At 40.0% G+C, this 19,296-nt stretch overlaps 1 protein-coding gene across 2 annotated transcripts in view; it reads right to left on the bottom strand.

Moving 5' to 3' along the window:
* The window catches only part of bcas3 (BCAS3 microtubule associated cell migration factor), a 1,223,934-nt gene that overhangs the window by 65,153 nt on the left and 1,139,485 nt on the right, over positions 1–19,296 (bottom strand). For both annotated transcript variants that reach the window (XM_043718095.2, XM_043718097.2), the window contains one exon: positions 5,512–5,679. In XM_043718095.2, the coding sequence (XP_043574030.2) occupies positions 5,512–5,679 (168 nt within the window). The remainder of the gene's footprint in view (positions 1–5,511; positions 5,680–19,296) is intronic.

Below are 19,296 nucleotides of genomic sequence, written 5' to 3'. Positions count from 1 at the left end.
ATCTTCTTCACTGTCCATTACACCCTCTATTTTGGTGTCATCGGCAAACTTACCCTAACTATACCTCAGATATATACATCTAAATTATTTATATAAATGATGAAAAGCAGTGGATCGAGCACTGATCCTTGTGGCACACCACTGGTCACTGGCCTCCAGTCCGAAAAGCAACCCTGCACCACCACCCAATTGGCTAGCGCCCTCTGGATCCCATGTGATCTAACCAAGATCCAGATTATTAATGTATGCCAGGAAAAGCAAGTTTTAATACTGACCCCTGGAGAACTTAACCATAAACCTTCCCTCAGTCTGGAAAGTATTCACTGACTATTATTATCTGTTTATCGCTCAGCCAATTTAGTATTTGAGTTGCTACCGTCCCTTTTATACCATGATCTATAACTTTCTTTAAAAGTTTATTGTGTGACACTGTATCAAATAACTCTTGTAAATCCATGTAACACATAAACAGTGTTACTCTCATCAAGCCTTTGTGTCACCTCTCCAAAAAACTCCATCAGGTTTAGTTAAATCAGGTTTAGAAATTCATGCTGACCAGTCTATAAGTTAGCTTGCTCAGCTTGAAGGTTGGTTTTCTGACATTTCGTCACCATACTAGGTAACATAATCAGTGAGAGTCTCTGGTGAAGCGCTGGTGATCTGTCCCACCTCTCTATTTATAGGTCTTGTCTTCTTAAAGTGGGTGATGTCATTTCCGGTTCTCTTTTTCATTGGACAAACTAGCAGGAAACTTGCCACCAGGATACGTGAACATCAACTGGCCACCAAAAGACACGACCCACTATCACTAGTTTCCATACATACAGACAAAGAAGGACACCACTTTGACTGGGACAACACACGCACATCATGGGGGAGGCGAAACAAAGACACACACGAAAATTCTTAGAGGCATGCCGGAACTCCACCAATAAACACATCAACTTAGATCTCATCTACCTTCCCTTGAAAAAAAGAACCAGAAATGACATCACCCACCTTAAGAAACCAAGAGCTATAAATAGAGAGGCAGGACATATCACCAGCGCTTCACCAGAGACTCTCACTGATGATGTTACCTAGTATGGTGACGAAATGTCTGAAAACAAACCTTTCAGCTCAGCAATCTAACTTACAGACTTATCATCAATCTGAGCTACAAACCTTCTCAAAAATCACTAATTCATGCTGACCCTTTCTGATCAACCCACTGTTTTCCATGTGACTATTCCCATCACCAAAATTAAACTGACTGATCCGTAATTCCTGGGAATAATCTTACAATCTTTCTTAAACAAGATCATAATGTTTACAATTCTTCAGTCTTGTGCCATTTCCCCTGAGTCTGGGGAAGAATGAAAGATTGTGACCAGTGCCGACTATATACATGTAAACTAATCCTGGAGCATGGTATAATGAGTTGCCCAGTAATAGCTGACTGTGATCATTGGCTTCGCAAGAAGAGGAAAGGCGCCTGGTATTGACAGGTAGCCAGCTGCAACAGTGGGATATGAGCCTGCTTCCTGCTCTCCTCTGCATGGAACACTCAGTGCTGTCAACTGAATGCAATTATCCTTAAGTCTCCAGCACTTGGAGATTAATTTTCAAGATGTGACAAACATCTGGGAGAAAAATCATCAGGTATTTTCTTTTTGATACTCTTTCTTTTAAGCAATACAAATACTGAGAATGGGAAGAAGGTACTTTGTGAGTCAAGAATTGTCCAATTGTGTAACTCAAAGAGGAAGGGTCACCAGACTTGAAACGTTAACTCTGATTTCTCTTCACAGATGCTGCCAGACTTGCTGAGCTTTTCCAGCAACATTTGTTTTTATTTCTGATTGACAGCATCTGCAGTTCTTTAGGTTTTTAGTAAACAAATGCTTGTTTGGCACTTGGCAGAAAGGTAGTGACCCATGAGGATTGATGCTTTGGGTGATGAATGATGGGGGTGTGGAGCTGGGATGCTTGGAGATGATTGGTTTTTGATGAAATTTTCAGAGTTGACAACCTTACGTGCAATCTCAATATAAAGCTCACAGTCAAGCATTCAAAACTAGTTACTTCCTCTAAATTGCATTTAGTGGTAAGAAATCAAAATCAAAAAAACTGTTTCGACTGGCTGACTTAACAGCTGCATTGAGCAAGGCTACAGAATTACAAGAGGTCAGAGGTAAACCTGATAAAGAATTATGTAATGAGTACAGGGCAGTACATGGCCATAATCCCCTTCAGTAATAGATAAGACTCTTAGTCATCTGTAGAATGTTGATTTATTTCACAAATTAGGTGGTGGGACATTGTTTATGGGGGAGGGGATACTGTACAGGATCCTCAGATCAGAAAATCACATAAGATACAGCAAGACTGCCCTGGCCTAGCTGCCAGCATTTCTTCAATTCTTACACTAAAGATGGTTTAATGGATGTCAGACTGGAAGCCTGTCACCGCATTCTTGAGTACTTTTCATGATGGCATTATTTATCAGCAATCTACTGGCAGAAGAACATTCTCCATGGGAGCTGTAAACAGCTTTTGAGTCAGTGCAGTCTTTGTCAATACACATTTTCATCCCCATTCACTCCCACCCCTGCATCTCAATATATAATTGCTACCAAAATTGCAGACCAAATAGTACCAAATTCAGTAACCCAATCACATTATTAAGATGAATTCCACTGAAGTAATGAGACTTCTGAATCAAGATTGCCAGTTAGCTGCAATTTGTTGTCAGATTTGCCAACTTCGAAACCAGGCAGACATGTGGGATCAGTACCAGGAAGAAGGTGGGGACAAGGCTCTGGAAACTGACTTGCATTGAAGAATTTTCTAAATTGTTTACTCAAAAAGTGATGATCTAATCCAGAACCAGACAACTGGCAATCCCACTGAGCTACATTGCCTGAAATATCTCAATTGAGTAATTACCTCACCTTCTATTGATTCTATACACAAGGGGCACAACATTTGTTTGAGAGTGCTTCTCAAGATTTTCAGGGGCTACCTTTTGGTTTTCAGGAACTATTTTCTCATTCTCACTATCTTGTCTATTAGGTGACATCGTTAGATTAATTTCTATATTCGTGCTGATATACAGAGTATTTGGACTCACACAGAAGCAGAATTTGAAGAATTCATCAATATCCTCAATAATTATTAAGCCCATTTAACTTACACTAGGAAAGCATTAATTTTATAAATATCATTGAATTAAAAACTGGCACAAGATAATCGGCACAAGTTAACAAAAGTTTATTTTCAAAATAACTGACATACTTCTACCATTAAAAAAAGCCTTCACCTTAAACACACAGACTGGTGAGGTCACATCTAAAGTATTTCCCTTGAATGTGCGCAAAGATGCAATTAACCTAACTGGGCAGTTATGACCCCTATTATTGCACCTCAGATTTAAACTTAACAATTGACACAGTGTTCACTATATTTGCATCCATTACATTTTTACTCACATTGTAGCTTCTGAATATATGTAGCCTTCAGCTACAGGTACCATACTTATTAACAGGTAATTCATCGTCTCAGTGCTTTCAAGATTTCATAGCTTTTAGTGAGTCAGGTGTTCCTTTGTTGTCAGGTGTGAAATTGTTCTCTCTCCTTTGCAACCTCCTTCTCCCTTCCCAGCCTTTGCAGCTTCTCCCTCTTGTTCTTATTCCCTTGTGGCCTTCCATTCTCTCGGAACTGCTTTACAGCTTTCCCCCAACCCCATTGCAGTCCCCCTATCTCTGTCACAACCGCTCGAGGTCTCCCCTGACTCTTGCCAGTATTTCCATCTCCCTAAGATCTCTGCAGCTTCCTCATCTCCGCCAGCCCCCCTGCCACCTCCGTGTCTTCCCCATCCCTTGTGGATTTCCTGTCTCCTTCTCAGTCCCCTTGCAGACTCCTTCCTCCCATATTCTCTGGACCTGGCAGACAGATGACTGTCTCAGCAAATAGGTAGCTTACCAATCCCATTTCTGGTATTTGAAAATAGGTTGCCCCTCTTGGCCTCAGCAAAATGGCAAATGGCACCCACTCTTGGTTTTTGACCCCCACCACTCCCAGACCTCAGCCCCCTTAGTTCCCAGGCCTAAGCCCTCTACTCCCCCTTATAGCTCCCTCACCACTGGAACTTACCTACTTTGCTTACTACTCTTCCAATCATAGTGTGGTTCTCTCCGTAACGTGTTGCTTACAGGGACACTTGTGGACCTATCAGCAGCAAGCACAGGAGAGAACCAGCCTGTGAGTGAAGAAATATTTCCAGACCTTCTTCTCTCATTCTAATAATGATGGCGATTTTTCTCTGATTGGTTGCCCCAGTGTGTGAATTTTTATGGGCATTTTGGGGACAATGGGAACAGATTTGCCCATCACCCTCTGAGTGCAGTTCTCAGGTACTAATCATTTTAATTTGTGATAGAGGTTGTGAACATGGAGAGGAGAAGAATATGTTGCAACATTGAGAGTCAGGCACATAGTCAATAATGCTTGCATTGCCTTTATTCAAGTTACACCAGCTCAGCGTGCTCGTTTTATTATTTGAGAGTGTTAAAAGTTTCATTCCTCACCTGTTATGATGGACCGTACATGAACAAACGAGATGGGCCAGTTTAGGATCTACAACATTCATATAAATGAAGCTTTTGGCAGCAGAAATGCTGGCAGTCCATGAATTCATATCAAACATTTGGGTGTAATTTTAATTTAATCCACCAGACTTCAAATAAAACTCAAAATGCAGATTATTTTGCACTTGGACAGCACAACAGTTCCTTGCAAACATAAAGACATCAGACTTTCTGCACAGTATTGATTAAGCCTCAGGTAATGATTAAGCCCACAATATCCAAAAACTAATAAAGACAATGGGAATTATTTGTTCATTTAAAATTCTAATCGGCCTATTCACATTGTTGCTTAAACCCATCATGGGTGATAGAATTGTGCTGTTCTTATGAAGTGATGAAAATAGTTGTTGCCTTGGGCAAAAAGATTCCTAGATTATAAGGCCTATAAAATCTGCAAAGTCCTAACAGGATTAGACAGAATAAATCCAGGGAGTCCAGAACTAGGGATTATAGTTTAAAGATGTTGGTGAGGCCACTTAAGACTGAGATAAGGAAGTATTCCATCAACCAGAGAGTGGTGAGTCTGTAGAATTCTCTGCTAGAGAAAGCAGTGGAGGCAAAACATTGAACATGGGGAGAAAGTGGGAACAGGGTAATGAGTTGGATGATCAGCCATGGCCGAGTCAAAAAGTGTGGCGCTGGAAAAGCACAGCAGATCAGGCAGCATCTGAAGAGCAGAAGAGTCGACGTTTCGGGCATTAGCCCTTCAACAGGAATACTTACTCTGACTCTCCAGCATCTGCAGTCCTCACTTTCTTTCATACTGAATGGCAGAACAGTTAAGAAGAGTCAAATGGCCTACTTTTGCTCCTTTTTCTATGTCATCACAAACGCATCACAATGTCTGCTGTGAGGGCTATGCACCATGTAATTTTTTCCTTACCTGTTCCTGAACCTACAATGTCCCTGCTCGGTGATTCAGACATGGCATCTGCCAGACGTTCACGGAGACCTTCATCTGTATTATCGATAGAAGACATATGACGCAGTCCAAAACTCTCTGGCCAACTGCCACACACTTCCAATAATGTCACACTACGGTCAAATGTTCCTGAAAGAGAAAATATATGGGAGTGTCATTTATTTTCCTACCTCAACACAAATTCTAGCTCCAGTAGAGTGGGCAGGCAAGTGTAAAATCTTGTTAAGTCTTAGCAAGACTGATGATCCTGCCACTTGTTTTTATAAATGTTGCTCATTTAGGGATACAGTATATGAGCAACTAGAAATATCATATGTATAAGCTTGGGAGAAAAAGGTGTCTTTGGATCTATTGATTAGACTAGATTCCCTAAAGTGTGGAAACAGGCCCTTCTGCCCAACAAGTCCACACCGACCCTCCGAAGAGCAACCCTCCAAGACACATTCCACTACATTCACCCATGACTAATGTACCTAACACTACGGGCGACTTAGCACAGCTAATTCACCTAACCTGCACATCTTTGGACTGTGGGAGGAAACCCACGCAGACACAGGGAGAATGTACAAACTCTACACAGACAGTTGCCTGAGGCGGTTACCAAAGCACTCCACTATTGGGATTTTTCTCACCTTATGGCTGGGTCTGCTACAGATTAATTGACATGGACTGATCAACAACTCCATTATCACTATATCAAACAACTACCAGGGTGATAGGAGATTAATTAAATGGTTCCTGGTCTGTTCTGGTTTCTCTTCCGTGCCTCATATTTGATTTGTTCCCAATTAGGTGTGTGTTTATGTTATTAGCAATTGCCCACTAGGAAATAACTTGGGACTGATCTGGAATATTTTAATTATGGCCGTATACATTTGAGGAAAGGGGAGCTTTGTTCTTCCAGTCTAGTCAGAGTTTAGTCCTAAATTGTTTTTTTGCTTTACTGTGATAACTTTGGAATAGATTAGTTTCACTGTTACCAGCCATATTCCAGGATCTTGTTCAAATGACATTCTTCATATTTCAGGCAGACACTGAAGATTGTCAGATTTCTTACAGTACCACTGTAACTCCCCTTCAAAAGTATTTAATTGGCTGTAAAGCACTCTGAGTTGTTCAGTAGTTGTGAAAAGCACCACTGAAATCCATGTCTTTCTTTTATTTTAATCACATTTCCAGTATAGGTCACTGAGTACTAAAGGAACCCTGAGTGATTTTCCTCCTTGCCTGAGGGCTCTAAAGGAAACTGCAGTGCCCTAATCACACAAGCACTTATCCCTTACCCTACAATGAGCAACATTTTCAACATTGGTGGTGTCCCCACCTCTGAGTTAGGAGGTCTGGGTTCAAGCCCAACCTAGCCTGGAGGCATATCATATTATGTCTAAACAATTGATCAAAATAACTACAGCAAATGGACCCAGAGCCTGTCTGTTCAGTAAAAGGATCAGCCAGTTGGCAGTATATTCATCTGCTGAACTTCAACCACACTCTCAGATAAAACAGATATAAACCATTTACTGTATGAGAAAGTTTCTCTCCATGTCACCATTGCCTCTTTGGCAAATTACCTTAAATCTATGACCTCTTGCTCTCAATCCTTTTACCCATAGGAACAGCTTTTTCCTACATATTCTATCCACTCATGATGTTGAACACCTCTATCAAATTTCCTTTTAAGCTTATCTTCTTCAAGAAGAATAGCCTCAATTTCTCTGACCTATCTGTGAAACTGAAGCTCCTCATCCCTGGAATCATCTAATGCTTTCACATCTTTTCTAAAATGTAGCAGATCTGAATACAATACTTTAGATGCAGCCATACAAGCACTTCACACAAATTTCACTTGTTAAATTTCATATAATCTTCTTAACTTTAAACTCTATTCTCCTATTAATAAACCATAGAATGCTGTATGCTTTATAAAGTCCTTGTTCAAACCATCCTGTCATATTTATTAACTTATTCACATACACCTCTAGGTTCCTCTGCTCCTGCAGAATTGCACCATTTATTCATTCTTCATACCAAAATTAATCACTTCATATTTCTAATTTTTATTCTTAACTTCTGTTGCTAGTCTTGAACCCAACTGGGCCAAAACATTATCTTTGTACTCTTACTATTTCTACTTCTTTCCCGCTCAACGCGTCCTATGTCTGGCTTGCTGCATCCTGTCAAACTCTCACCACCCCTCTCTGAAATTGCTTTGTATTTCCTCCTCACCACCTGCCTCCTGATCCCCTTGCTGTTCCTCTCTTGCCCTCCTCTCCTCTCCCTGTGTCCCTCTCCCTATCCCATTGCTGTTTCCTTTTTCGAACCTTTACTTGTAAATAAAAGGTGGAGCATGAGGTGGGAGAGAGGTGATGGGGGCTAAGTAGTCAGAAGAGAGAAACATCAAGGGTTATGGACTGGGGAAACAAATAGATGGGAGTAATGGGCTTGGGAGATGGAAGCATTGCACAGGTAGCAATGAAGGGTGGGAGAAAGGAACAGTGAACGTAAAAGAAATGAAGGTTCTGAAGAGGGAAAGCAATGAGGGGACTGGAGAGGTAAGCAGCAAACAGAATGCAAGGAGAGGAAGAAAGAGGGAAGCAGTGAGCATGAAGCAGTGACGGTATGGGAGACAGATGCAGCAAAGAGGAAGCAGTGAGGGGATGGGAAGATGTGCAGCAAGCGGGAAGCAGTGAGGGGATGGGAGAGGGAAGCAGCAAACAGGAGGAATTGAGAGGGTACTCAGCAGTGGCAATGAGCACAAAGACAAGAAGTCACAGGATTCCAGATTTGTTACACTGCAGAAGGAGGCCATTGTGTCTGCATTTGCTCTTTGAGTATTTTGACTTTGTGCCAATCTGCAGCCTTTTCCCCATAACTGTTTAAAAAGGACTAACATCTGCAGCTCCTAGCACTTGTGTAGTAACTATGCTAAAATGAAAATGGAGGTCAATCACTGTACCACTATTTGAGGATATTTCCTAATTTGCAAACTGTTAAAATGAAAATGTGCTACCAGAATATGCTTTAAACAAGAGATATCTGTACAGTAGATCACACAGCACAAAATGAGGCCATTTGGCACTTCAGACCCACACCATTTCTTTAAAAGAGCTATTCAACTGACTTTACTTGACCATGTTATTTCCTTACTGTTCCGCAAAATTTTCCTTTTCTCACAATATATTCAATTCACTTTCGAAAGTTATGAAATCTGTTTCCAGTGCCGTTTCAGGTACAGCATTCTGGACCATGACAATTCACTTAATAAAACCAATTTGCATTTCCACACTGATTGTGTAGTCAATCTTCTTAAATCTCTGTCCTCTGGTTATTGATCCTTTGCTCGTGGAAAGAATTACTCCTTATTTACTCTGTCAAAATCCTTCATTATTTTAAACATCTCTATTAAATCTTCCCTTAACCTTTTCTGCTTGGAGGAGAGCAATGTCATAATTTGCTAGTCATTTGACATTATTTTATATCACATTTCATCTAATTTTCCTTGCTGTTCTTGTGCACACACAAGGTGCCCTTTGCAGGATGGGTGCTGGTGCTGTGATAAAGTAGGGAAATGATTAAGTACTCAGTGTTCTAAGGATAGATTGCTAGACAATCACAGCCATTGAATGGAGCTGTGGAGCCTCAACACACACTGAAGGCCGCTGACAGGTGCTATGAGTCAGGGCAGACTGAGGGATTTGAAGTCCACCTTGAGTATTCTGACCCATGAGAGAACTAAGCTGGCTCCACTGTTAACACTCAGGAAGCCGAGTCTGCAACCAGCCGGCAAAGTGGTTCAGATATGGTATGCCACTATAATGACAGCCATAAGAAGATATGACCAGGATTTGGCCTATGTAGACACCTGCAGATATCACAGCGACTCAGAATAAATGTCCACACTGTGAAGTTGTGTAGAATGAGCAATTGAGATACCCTTGTGGTGTCAGTAGAGATTCTCCTTTTATGTTCTTCACTGGATCCATTGGTTATATGTTTATTTTAAAACCAGTACACATAACACTGGAACATTGATTTTTGGTAGCGTTGTCTGGGGGAATGGACACAACTTTAATTTAAGGTGCAATAAAATGGAGGTGGGAGGAAGGGGGGGGAAGGCATAACATATTTTCCCCCAGTTTACTATCACAAACATCATTGTGTCGATCTCTCAGCTAAGGGCAGGTCCACTCAGACATGAGTAGTCTGAGGACAGTGTGGTAGAAAGTTTAGTCTAGCTTCCCCTTATGGCATCAGGCCACTGCTCCTTTTTAAAGACTACTATTCCAGTCACTGCTATACTTATCCAGGGGTGGGGAACAAGGGCATGAAGAAATCATGATGTGGAGGTGCCAGTGTTGGACTGGGCTGGACAAATTTAAAAATCACAACACCAAGTTATCGTCCAACAGGTTTATTCGGAAGCGCTGCTTTCAGAGCGCTGCTCCTTCATTAGATAACCAGCTATCTGACAAAGGAGCAGTGCTCTGAAAGCTTGTACTTCTAAATAAACCGGTTGGACTATAACCTGGTGTTGAATGATTTTTAACTAAGCAATCAAACCTACCTGTATCGATCAATCCAGCAGTGCAACTGTACTTGAAGTACAGTTTCTGAGCTATGTGTTTTGCTGCTAATCTAAGTTTGATGTTCCAAAATATCTAATGGTTGCTTTAATCATTTATTACCTATCATAAAATATGTATAAATTCAAAAATTCAAGAGGCATATATATGTAAACAAGAAAGCATACACAGTAATATGTAATATATATAAATGCACACACAAAAACAACTACATATATACATAGAAAAACACAAATATATAGGTAAAAACACAGACATACACATTCACAAAGACACAAACAATTAAAAACACACACACATTGCCATAATCGCACACCTACATTTGATTTACATGCTGTTGGGAAACTATGTGAATTGAATTTGACATGGACTTCCATGTTCCTGTGCTAATTTTACTCTCTCTCTTTCCACTTACATCTCTCGCCTTGACTTATACAGTCTACAGACTAATAAACTGAGACTTGGAACATCTTATTTTTCTCTCACTGTCCTCTCTTTTCAAACGGAAAACTGAGAAACAGATCTATGACAATATGACTTTTCCTCCACCTTATTAACCTATTGGGGTTGGGAAAGAGTGCAGAAAAGCTTGCAAAAAATTCTCCTCTAAGTGTTTAAAGCAATTCCACTCAGTTTGTACTGAAAAAGTGAGAGAATTTTAATTCAAAGTCAAGATTATTCCATTTGGATGTGGCTTGCCTATGTGCAGGCAATATGTCTGGCCCAATGGCTTGAGTGTGGAGCAGGTTTCTTTAAACGAAATGCTATCTTTTTGACTGAATGGTAACCCAAGATTTTTTCTAAACTCTCATAAAAGATTCTGAAGGAGTATTTCAAAGAAGAGCAGAGAGTGATCCCCAGTAGCCTGCCTTTCATTTTTCCACATCTGACACAGTTAAAAAGCAGAACATCTGGTCATTATCACATTGCTGTTTATAGATTTCAGTGAACATCCTGGAGACCATAAGTGCAAGCAACAACAGTGATTAAATATCTTCCATCTTCTCAAATAGAAGCTTCCATATGCAAGTCTTCTACTGACCTCACAGTCAACAACCAAACACCATACCTATAACAATACCAACCAAAAGCTCCAGTGTGCTATAAGAGAAATGGAGATGATTGGTGGAATACAAAAACTGATGAGCTGATGAACAACATCAAGCTGAAAAGCATGATCTGTGTTTACAATGTGCTGCAGGTGTGTATGGTTAACCAACCACGCCCTTTTCTCCCATTCTAACAAATGATGGGAATGAACAAATCACTGAAAGACAGGCAATGGAAAGAATAACGTGAGCACTTCAATGAGTAATACATGAACTCTCCTACATATCAGCAGATTTCCCACATTAAATTGAAAAATTGCCTGAGAAAGAAAACCTGTCTTCCTTCCTATCATTGAAAAAGTGCTGCAGGCTATCAAATCAAACAAATAAGTCAATGTCCTTGGCCCAAGAGGACATTCCAGTAAAGATTTGGAAATGTAATGGGGCAGAGAGAATCTACTGTCAGGAAAAGCTTCTACAGAATCTCAAAGAAGCCAACATTGTCAGCATCTGGAAGTGGAAATGATCCAAAAATGTCTCCAAAACATATTGACAAATAAGTCTTTTCTCAACTGCAGGAAAGATCCTTACAAGAACTACATTAAACCATCTTGGTCTTAAACCATTGAGCCTTTTGGATGATGTCCTCCTGCACTTAGATTGTGGCTTTGGCCTAACTGTGACCCAGACGATTTGGTGGGTTTGCAACAAGACTTATACAAGAAAATTGCAGAAATTAACATTCGTGATCAGTATATGCTGTCCATTGACCTATATGGGGGTGGGGTGGGTGAAAATAAGTAGTGGTGAAGGGAATGATGAAACCTCCGAGTATATCCAACCAAAGTTGGCAACCTAGTACAAAGGTGTTCTTGAATCTGAATTGAGAGATCGTGCCAATTTTTGATATCTTTCACTTCTCATGCCAGGAGTGGAATACACACAGCTCTGTAGTCACAATCCCAGCCTGTGTTGGTGAGCTCTACTCAGTCCTCTGGTTGCACTCCTTACCTCTCTTCACATACTTTGCTTTTAATGCCTTTGGTTGAATCTCTGTGTATCACTTGCTCCTCTACAGCTGAGAAAAGCTATCTCAAAAAAACCCATAGGTGAAACATTATATTGCTAGACCTTGGATATCTGTCCTCTAGGATAGATTGTAATTCAACCATCTCACCTTAACCTCAGTCTATTTTTCCTCTCCCTTGCTTGACTGAAGGTCTGTGATTTCTCAGAGAAAGCTAATCCTCTCTCCTGTTTTCCTTTTTACAAAATGGATCCAGTGGACAAAGGCCTATAGCCTATCAACATCTTCCACAAGCTGTCAGGCTGCCTAAAGGTATCCTCTCAGTGCAGGGGCAAGGTCCTGCCCTTGTCAGCTGTATCATATGGCAGACAATTGGTGTCTAAATGGGAGCAGACAGTGTTTGTAGGTGGGATGATTGAGTGAAGAAATTATTATACCTGACGTTGTCCTGCCCAAGGCTTTAGACCTTTCAGTGTGTCTCTTTCTGTTTCTAAATTAAAATTATTTCCTTCTCAATCTCTATCTGCAGAAGCAGCATAACCATTGATGCTTGATGATGTGCAGCATATACATTTTACTTTTTTGTAGACTTATTATTAAAGTGCAGTGCAGATTTGACACTCAAATTAAGTGACAGTAATTTTTTTCAATTTCGAATTGTAAAATATTCCGTTTGTGAGAATCTTGACAATCTTATCCTGGTTTTGATGACACAGCATAAACTCTATGTTGCTTTGCCACGTTTCCATTGCAAACTGAAGGGACTTGCAGTTCAAAAGTGCCTTTCACTACTTCAATATGTACCAAAATATGTTACTGCAAGTGAACTAATTTTGAAGTGTTATCACTATTGTATTATGGGAAGTGTAGCTCACAATTTGCACACAGCTAAGTTCACAAACAGCAATGTTTTGGCCTTCTGTTTGAGAGTTAGATCAGGGAAGTACATCCCTGCTTTTATTTCAGAAGGGAAGATAGGATCTTTTACACCATCTAAGGCAGCGCCAATTTAGTTTGTTGCAGTTCAGTATCTCACTCAAAGGTTGTGGGTTCAATTTTCAAATTCTGAGAGGGCAGATGGAGCTTTGGTAAGTCATCTCATCCAAAATAGAGTAAAGCGACAGTTCACACTCTCCAAATGCTGTCCTGTGAGTCAGTGTAGATTTTATGCCTAAGTCCTGGAAGTTGACCTTGCTTTTGCCTCTCGAAGTGTATTCCTCCTCCCCCAGCCTGCTTTGTGGATAGGTTTTTTTAATGTCAGGGGGAGGAAGGGAAAGATGGATGTGTGTCTGCTTCATCTATCCTCAGGGTTCCAACACACACACACACACACACACACACTCTCTCTCTCACACATACACACATTCACCTCCTTGCTTCTCTCCCACAAATTCACAAAAGCATAACTCCTATTTCACTCCTTTCCTCCCACATACATAATACTCCTTTCTCACTCCCCCTCCCTCCTCAAATGTACACATTTCCCCCCTCACCCTCCTCCCTCCATACACACTCTCTCCTCCTCCCTTTCCCTACCCATTCATTCCCCACCCCACCACACAAGCATTGGCCCACTAAGGGGATCCAGATGCTAGTTTCAGAGCACCAGTGTGATTGAAATATTTTCATTCCAGAGCCACAGAATAAAGTTAGGGCAATTTTTGAGAGTTTTAAGTTTTTCATTTCAAAACATAGAAACATAATAAAGGAGAACAGGAGTGGGCCATTTGGCCCTTCGAGCCTGCTCCACCAATGAGATCAGGGCTGATCATCTTACTCAGTACCTTGTTCCCAGTTTTAACCCATACCTTTTGGTTCTTTTAGCCATTAGAACTGTATCAAAATCCTTCTTGAAAACATTCAATGGTTTGGTCTCAAAACCTTTCTGTGGCAGAGAATTCCACAGGCTCACCACTGTCTGGGTGAATAAATTTCTCCTCACTTCAGTCCTAAATGGCCAACCTCTGTATCCTCAGCATGTGACCCTTTGTTCTGGACTCCTTGGAACATCCTTCCTGCATTTACCATATCGAGTCTTGTTAGAATTTTATTGGTTTCTATGAGATTCCCTCTCATTCTTCTAAACTCCAGCGAATATAATTTCATTTGTCTATGATGTCCTCTGATTTATTATAACTGTTTTTAGCACTGTTCTAGTTTTATTCAAACATGACAGGTTACACATAACCATTACCATTGGACCACTGTTCTTTTATTTATCATCTGCTTATACTTTATTATTTCTATACTAAATGCCATTGGCTAATAAATTAATTACTACCATCAGTCATGTGAATAATTTTAGCACTATGAATTCCTTCAGTAGGTATTTACATTTAATTTTAAAATTTTCTATATAATTTATAAAATCATTTTTTCTGATTTGACTATTTCAAGATTTGAGTATTGCTAAGAAAAGATGCGGTTTGCCAAAGATTTTTCTCTGGCACTTATCAGGCCATTTGCAAGAATATTGCTGTAAAGGCAAACAACATTTTTACAAGAAATAGTGCTGACTGGTTAGCAAGTGAGCCTCATTAGATGTGATTCCATAATTCATCAACATTTGTTACATAATCATGACTCTACTAAATATTACAATGTTAAAAATTACACAACTCCAGGTTATAGTCCAACAGGTGTCATGCAATTGAAATGATATATTGAATAAACCTAGATTACTCAATCTATCATTTCAGTTGCATGACACTGGGATCTTTTGCTGTAAATTCCGTGTGTTATGATCCTGCTCCGCAGCTACCTGATGAAGGAGCAGCGCTCCAAAAGCTACTGCTTCCAAATAAACCTGTTGGACTATAACCTGATATTGTGTGATTTTTAACTTTGTCCACTCCAGTACAACACTAGCACCTCCACATCATAAATATTACAATGACAGCCAATTTAGGATTGCCAGCTACCCTTGCAATGTGGCACACTTGTGTGTACTGTCTACTTTTACAAATATACATATCGAACACAATATACATGCAATGCTCTTAAAACTATATTTCCAGTTCAATTAATGAAGGGTTTAAAGTCAGTTGTGACAATAATCAAGGAGAAGGCTATCAAGCTCTCAAGACCAAGAATTTAAAGAAATAGATAAAACCTTTAATGTGGTATCTGAGTACACTGAAATGATTGTGTTGAAATAAATGGGATTTTGTTCAGCTGTGTGTTTTGAAATCTTTGGAATTGTGTGTTTGAAATTATATGTAGATAGCTTGATTTATTTTATCTTCATTTGTTTTTTGTACTAAACTTCTGTTTTCTTATTAAAAGTAAATCTGCAGCATGTGTGCTTATGTTTCAGTGAAAAACTACCACACTAAAGTAAAATATATCTCTCAAGCCAGATCTCAGTCTGGGATCTGACTTATCTAATGGTAACATCACCAGGGATCATATAACAACATTTTGTGCCAGTGTCCTGTTGAAGATGGCAGAAATTGTGGAGAATGATCATTTGAATTTAGAGTTGAAAAATGTGGCACTGGAAAAGCACAGCAGGTCAGGCAGCATCCGAGGAACAGGAGAATCCCATTTCGCACATAAGCTCTTCATCAGCAATGTGAATTTAAAGGCTGATGATGTGGAAGTTGAGGAAAAGGGAAATTCTGTTGTCACTCTGGGAGGAAGGATTAGGTGTGAGTACAGAAGTGTGGGAAATGATCGGACATTGCTAAGGATCATTCCAATCATGGTGGGGAGAATCCAAGATTGAAGAAAGGCACACTGGAGGCGCCTTCTGGATTTTGCATTATCAGAACAGGTGTGACTGGAAGGGAGAGACTGGTAAAATGACAGTGTTTTTATTAGTTAAGTCTGTTTCTTGGCGTCGTTAGCGGTCATTTTTATTAACTGCTCATTTTCTAAAATTTTCAGTTTATTGCTTTGGCTCTTTTTTTGCTCGGCAAATTCTGTCTTTTTTTTTAACAAACTGTTACTTTTATTTTGAAATCCGTGTTTAAAGTTGTACCAAACCAGCTCTCAGGCAATAATGGGTTTCTTACTGATAGGGAATTAGAGCCTCAGAAGAAGACTGATTTTGTTTGGAGGACTGGCAAAAGGGATTATTTCTTCTCCAATAGAAATGGGAAGTATTGGAAATGCCCAGCAAGGATAGAGGCATCTGTGCAGCAAGAAACAAAACATTTGTCCAAACCAGCAAATATTGTGGATCTGAAGTATTAATTGTTTCTTCCATCACAGATGTTGCCTGTCCTGCTGAGTATTTCCTGCACCTTCTGATTATATTTCAGATTTCCAGCATCTGATTCCCTATTATCTTTTCCATGCTTGGCATTTGTAAGTGTACTTGATTTCGATTTAAAGTGAGAAAATATTCATCACGTAAGACAGTATATTATTTTTCTGTGAATGAAGGCCAGTTGTGAGGTCAGAAAAACACATTATTGCAGGTGAATTGGTTGATGCCAATTTACTGGAAAGTTTTGCCATTTTTGAATTTGGAATTAAATCAAGGTCATGCACCAACTGAATACACCACTGTTAATTCAAGATATCCTCATGTACAACAGATTGTTTTTTACAGTGTTAGTGAACATCAAATTTTTGGAACACTGCTATCCGAATATTGCACAGCGCCAAGTTCAAAGAAATGGAGTTGCATGCATGATATGAATGACCAAATTACGTGCAATTGTTTGGCATTGAAATGGTTATAAAGTGTAGCATGCTGAAACCCCCACCATCATGTGCTCTATAAATACCATGTATATAGCCAAATATAAGTCAAGAAGAAATAGACCACATTGCTGTTTGTGGGATCTTGCTGTGTAATGCATTACAATAGTGGCTGTACTTCAAAAATAATTTATTAAAGTGCTTTGGGATGTTCTGAGTTGTGAAACACATATTAGAAATGCAAGTTATTTATTGCTGAGGGACAACCTATATAAATTTTAAACATATTAGTCCATATCTCTGGAATGTCATCTTCTGCAATCCTAGCACGGCAGCAAAATTACAATCTCCACTTCTCTGCTGCTTTGTTCCATAGTTAAACTGTTTAAAAGGCACTGTACTAATGAAAGTCGTTATTGAGTAACAATCAAACTCATCTCAAAATGAGCTAGGATTTAAAGGTACCAGCAGTTGACAATCTTTTTACTGAATGCTACAGAACCAGATTGACAAATGTTTAATCAGTCAGGAATCAAGGGTCATGGTGAAAAGGCAGGAAAGTGAAATTGAGGATTATCAGATCAACAGGATCTCGTTGAATGACAGAGCAGAATTGATGGGCCGATTGTCCTATGTCAGCTCCTTTGTCCTATGGTCTAATCACAAGGTAAAGAGAGAAAACTGCCATACATCACTGCTGTTTATGATTTTCCACTTTGCCAATTCAACAAACCTTCTAAAATAGAAACTCCTGACAATAATATAGTGGTTGGGAAGTGGGAGGAAAAGAACTGAATAGGAAGAGGAAAGAGGGATTAACAGCTCTATTACCGCTTGTTTAGAAAGGAGAGGTTCTTGACAAGCGAAGAAGTATGCTTTTTTTGGAGACCTTTCATTTCTTATATCTCGTGGAGTATTATTGAAATCTGTAGGTGAATAGTTGGGAGGCTGGTGAATGCTAGAATACTAGTACTGTGAACTGGATCTCAAACCAACTGCTTGGCTGATATCCATGTCATCTACACATATTATTGAAAGTGAAGAATTTGGTATCAGCATCCAAGACAACTCAAATGATATACTTCCTTCAAAAAATAAACCTCTTGGTGAAGCAATGTTCTCATTAAAATTTCTGACACACAAAGTTGAGATCAATCCAGGTTAAGGAATGGAGGAAGATAGAGAGAGGGAGGGTTTATGCTATTTGTGGATTAAAATTAAAACTTTAAAGTTGGGTTAACACTGAACAGTGAAGTGTGCAATGACATCTGTGTCTGTAATCAGCGGCTTAGCTTTTAACCACTGCCAACTAAAACAGTCAAATATCAAATCCACTTTACAGATCATCGCAGCGGCTCAGGGTCTGCCAAAGCAAACAGTCAAAGTCTGAAGTTTGCTTTACAAACCTGTGATCAGGGAGTTGAGAGGGGCAGGCTTCCAGGAAAGCAATTGCAGTGAGCTTCATTTATCCTTCAGTCTCCAGCCCCAGTATATATCTAGCACATAGTCAAATGCCACTATGAAAATCAGTCACGAACAACACAGCTAAGAGGTATGCTTGGGAATAGACGATATGAACATCTGGGCAGCCAATGCACATGTAAATTGACAAGAAATTGATAATTTTCGCCTCTTTTTAGGACATAACATAGAACAATAGAGTGCAGAACAGGCCCTTCGGCCCTTGCTGTTGCACCGACCTGTGAACTATTCTCAGCTTGTTCCCCTACACTATCCCATCATCACCCATGTGCTTATCCAAGGGTTGTTTAAGTCTCCTTAATGTGGCTGAGTTAACTACATGGCAAGTAGGGCATACCACACCCTTACCACTCTCTGCATAAAGAACCTGCCTCTGATATCTGTCTTAAATCTATTACCCCTCAATTTGTAGTTATACCCCCTCGTACAAGCTGACGTCATCATCCAAGGAAAAAGACTTTCACTGTCTACCCTATCTAATCCTCTGGTAATCTTGTATGTCTCGAGAAATCCCCTCTTAGCCTTCTTCTTTCCAATGATAACAGATTCAAGTCTCTCAGCCAGACCAGGCAACATCCTGGTAAATCTCCTTTGCACCTTTTCCAATGCTTCCACATCCTTCCCGAAATATGGCAACCAGAATTGTACACAATATTCCAAGTGTAGCTGCACCAGCGTTTTGTATAGTTGCAGCATGACATTACGGCTCCGGAACTCAATCCCTCTACCAATGAAACCTAACACACCGTAGGCCTTCTTAACAGCACTATCAACCTGGGTGGCAACTTTCAGGGATCTATGTACATGGACTCCAAGTTCCCTCTGCATATCCACTCTAGCAAGAATCTTTCCATTGACCCAGTACTCTGCCTTTCTGTTCTTCTTCTCAAAGTGCATCACCTCACATTTATCTGCATTGAACTCCATTTGCCACCTCTCAGCCCAATTCTGCAGT

Source organism: Chiloscyllium plagiosum, unplaced genomic scaffold, assembly GCF_037043375.1.
Source record: "Chiloscyllium plagiosum isolate Xiang-an unplaced genomic scaffold, Cpla_swu_hap1 HiC_scaffold_31, whole genome shotgun sequence".
NCBI lineage: Eukaryota > Metazoa > Chordata > Chondrichthyes > Orectolobiformes > Hemiscylliidae > Chiloscyllium > Chiloscyllium plagiosum.
Note: the sequence above shows the minus strand (reverse complement) of the source record. Positions and strands in the feature narration are given on the sequence as shown.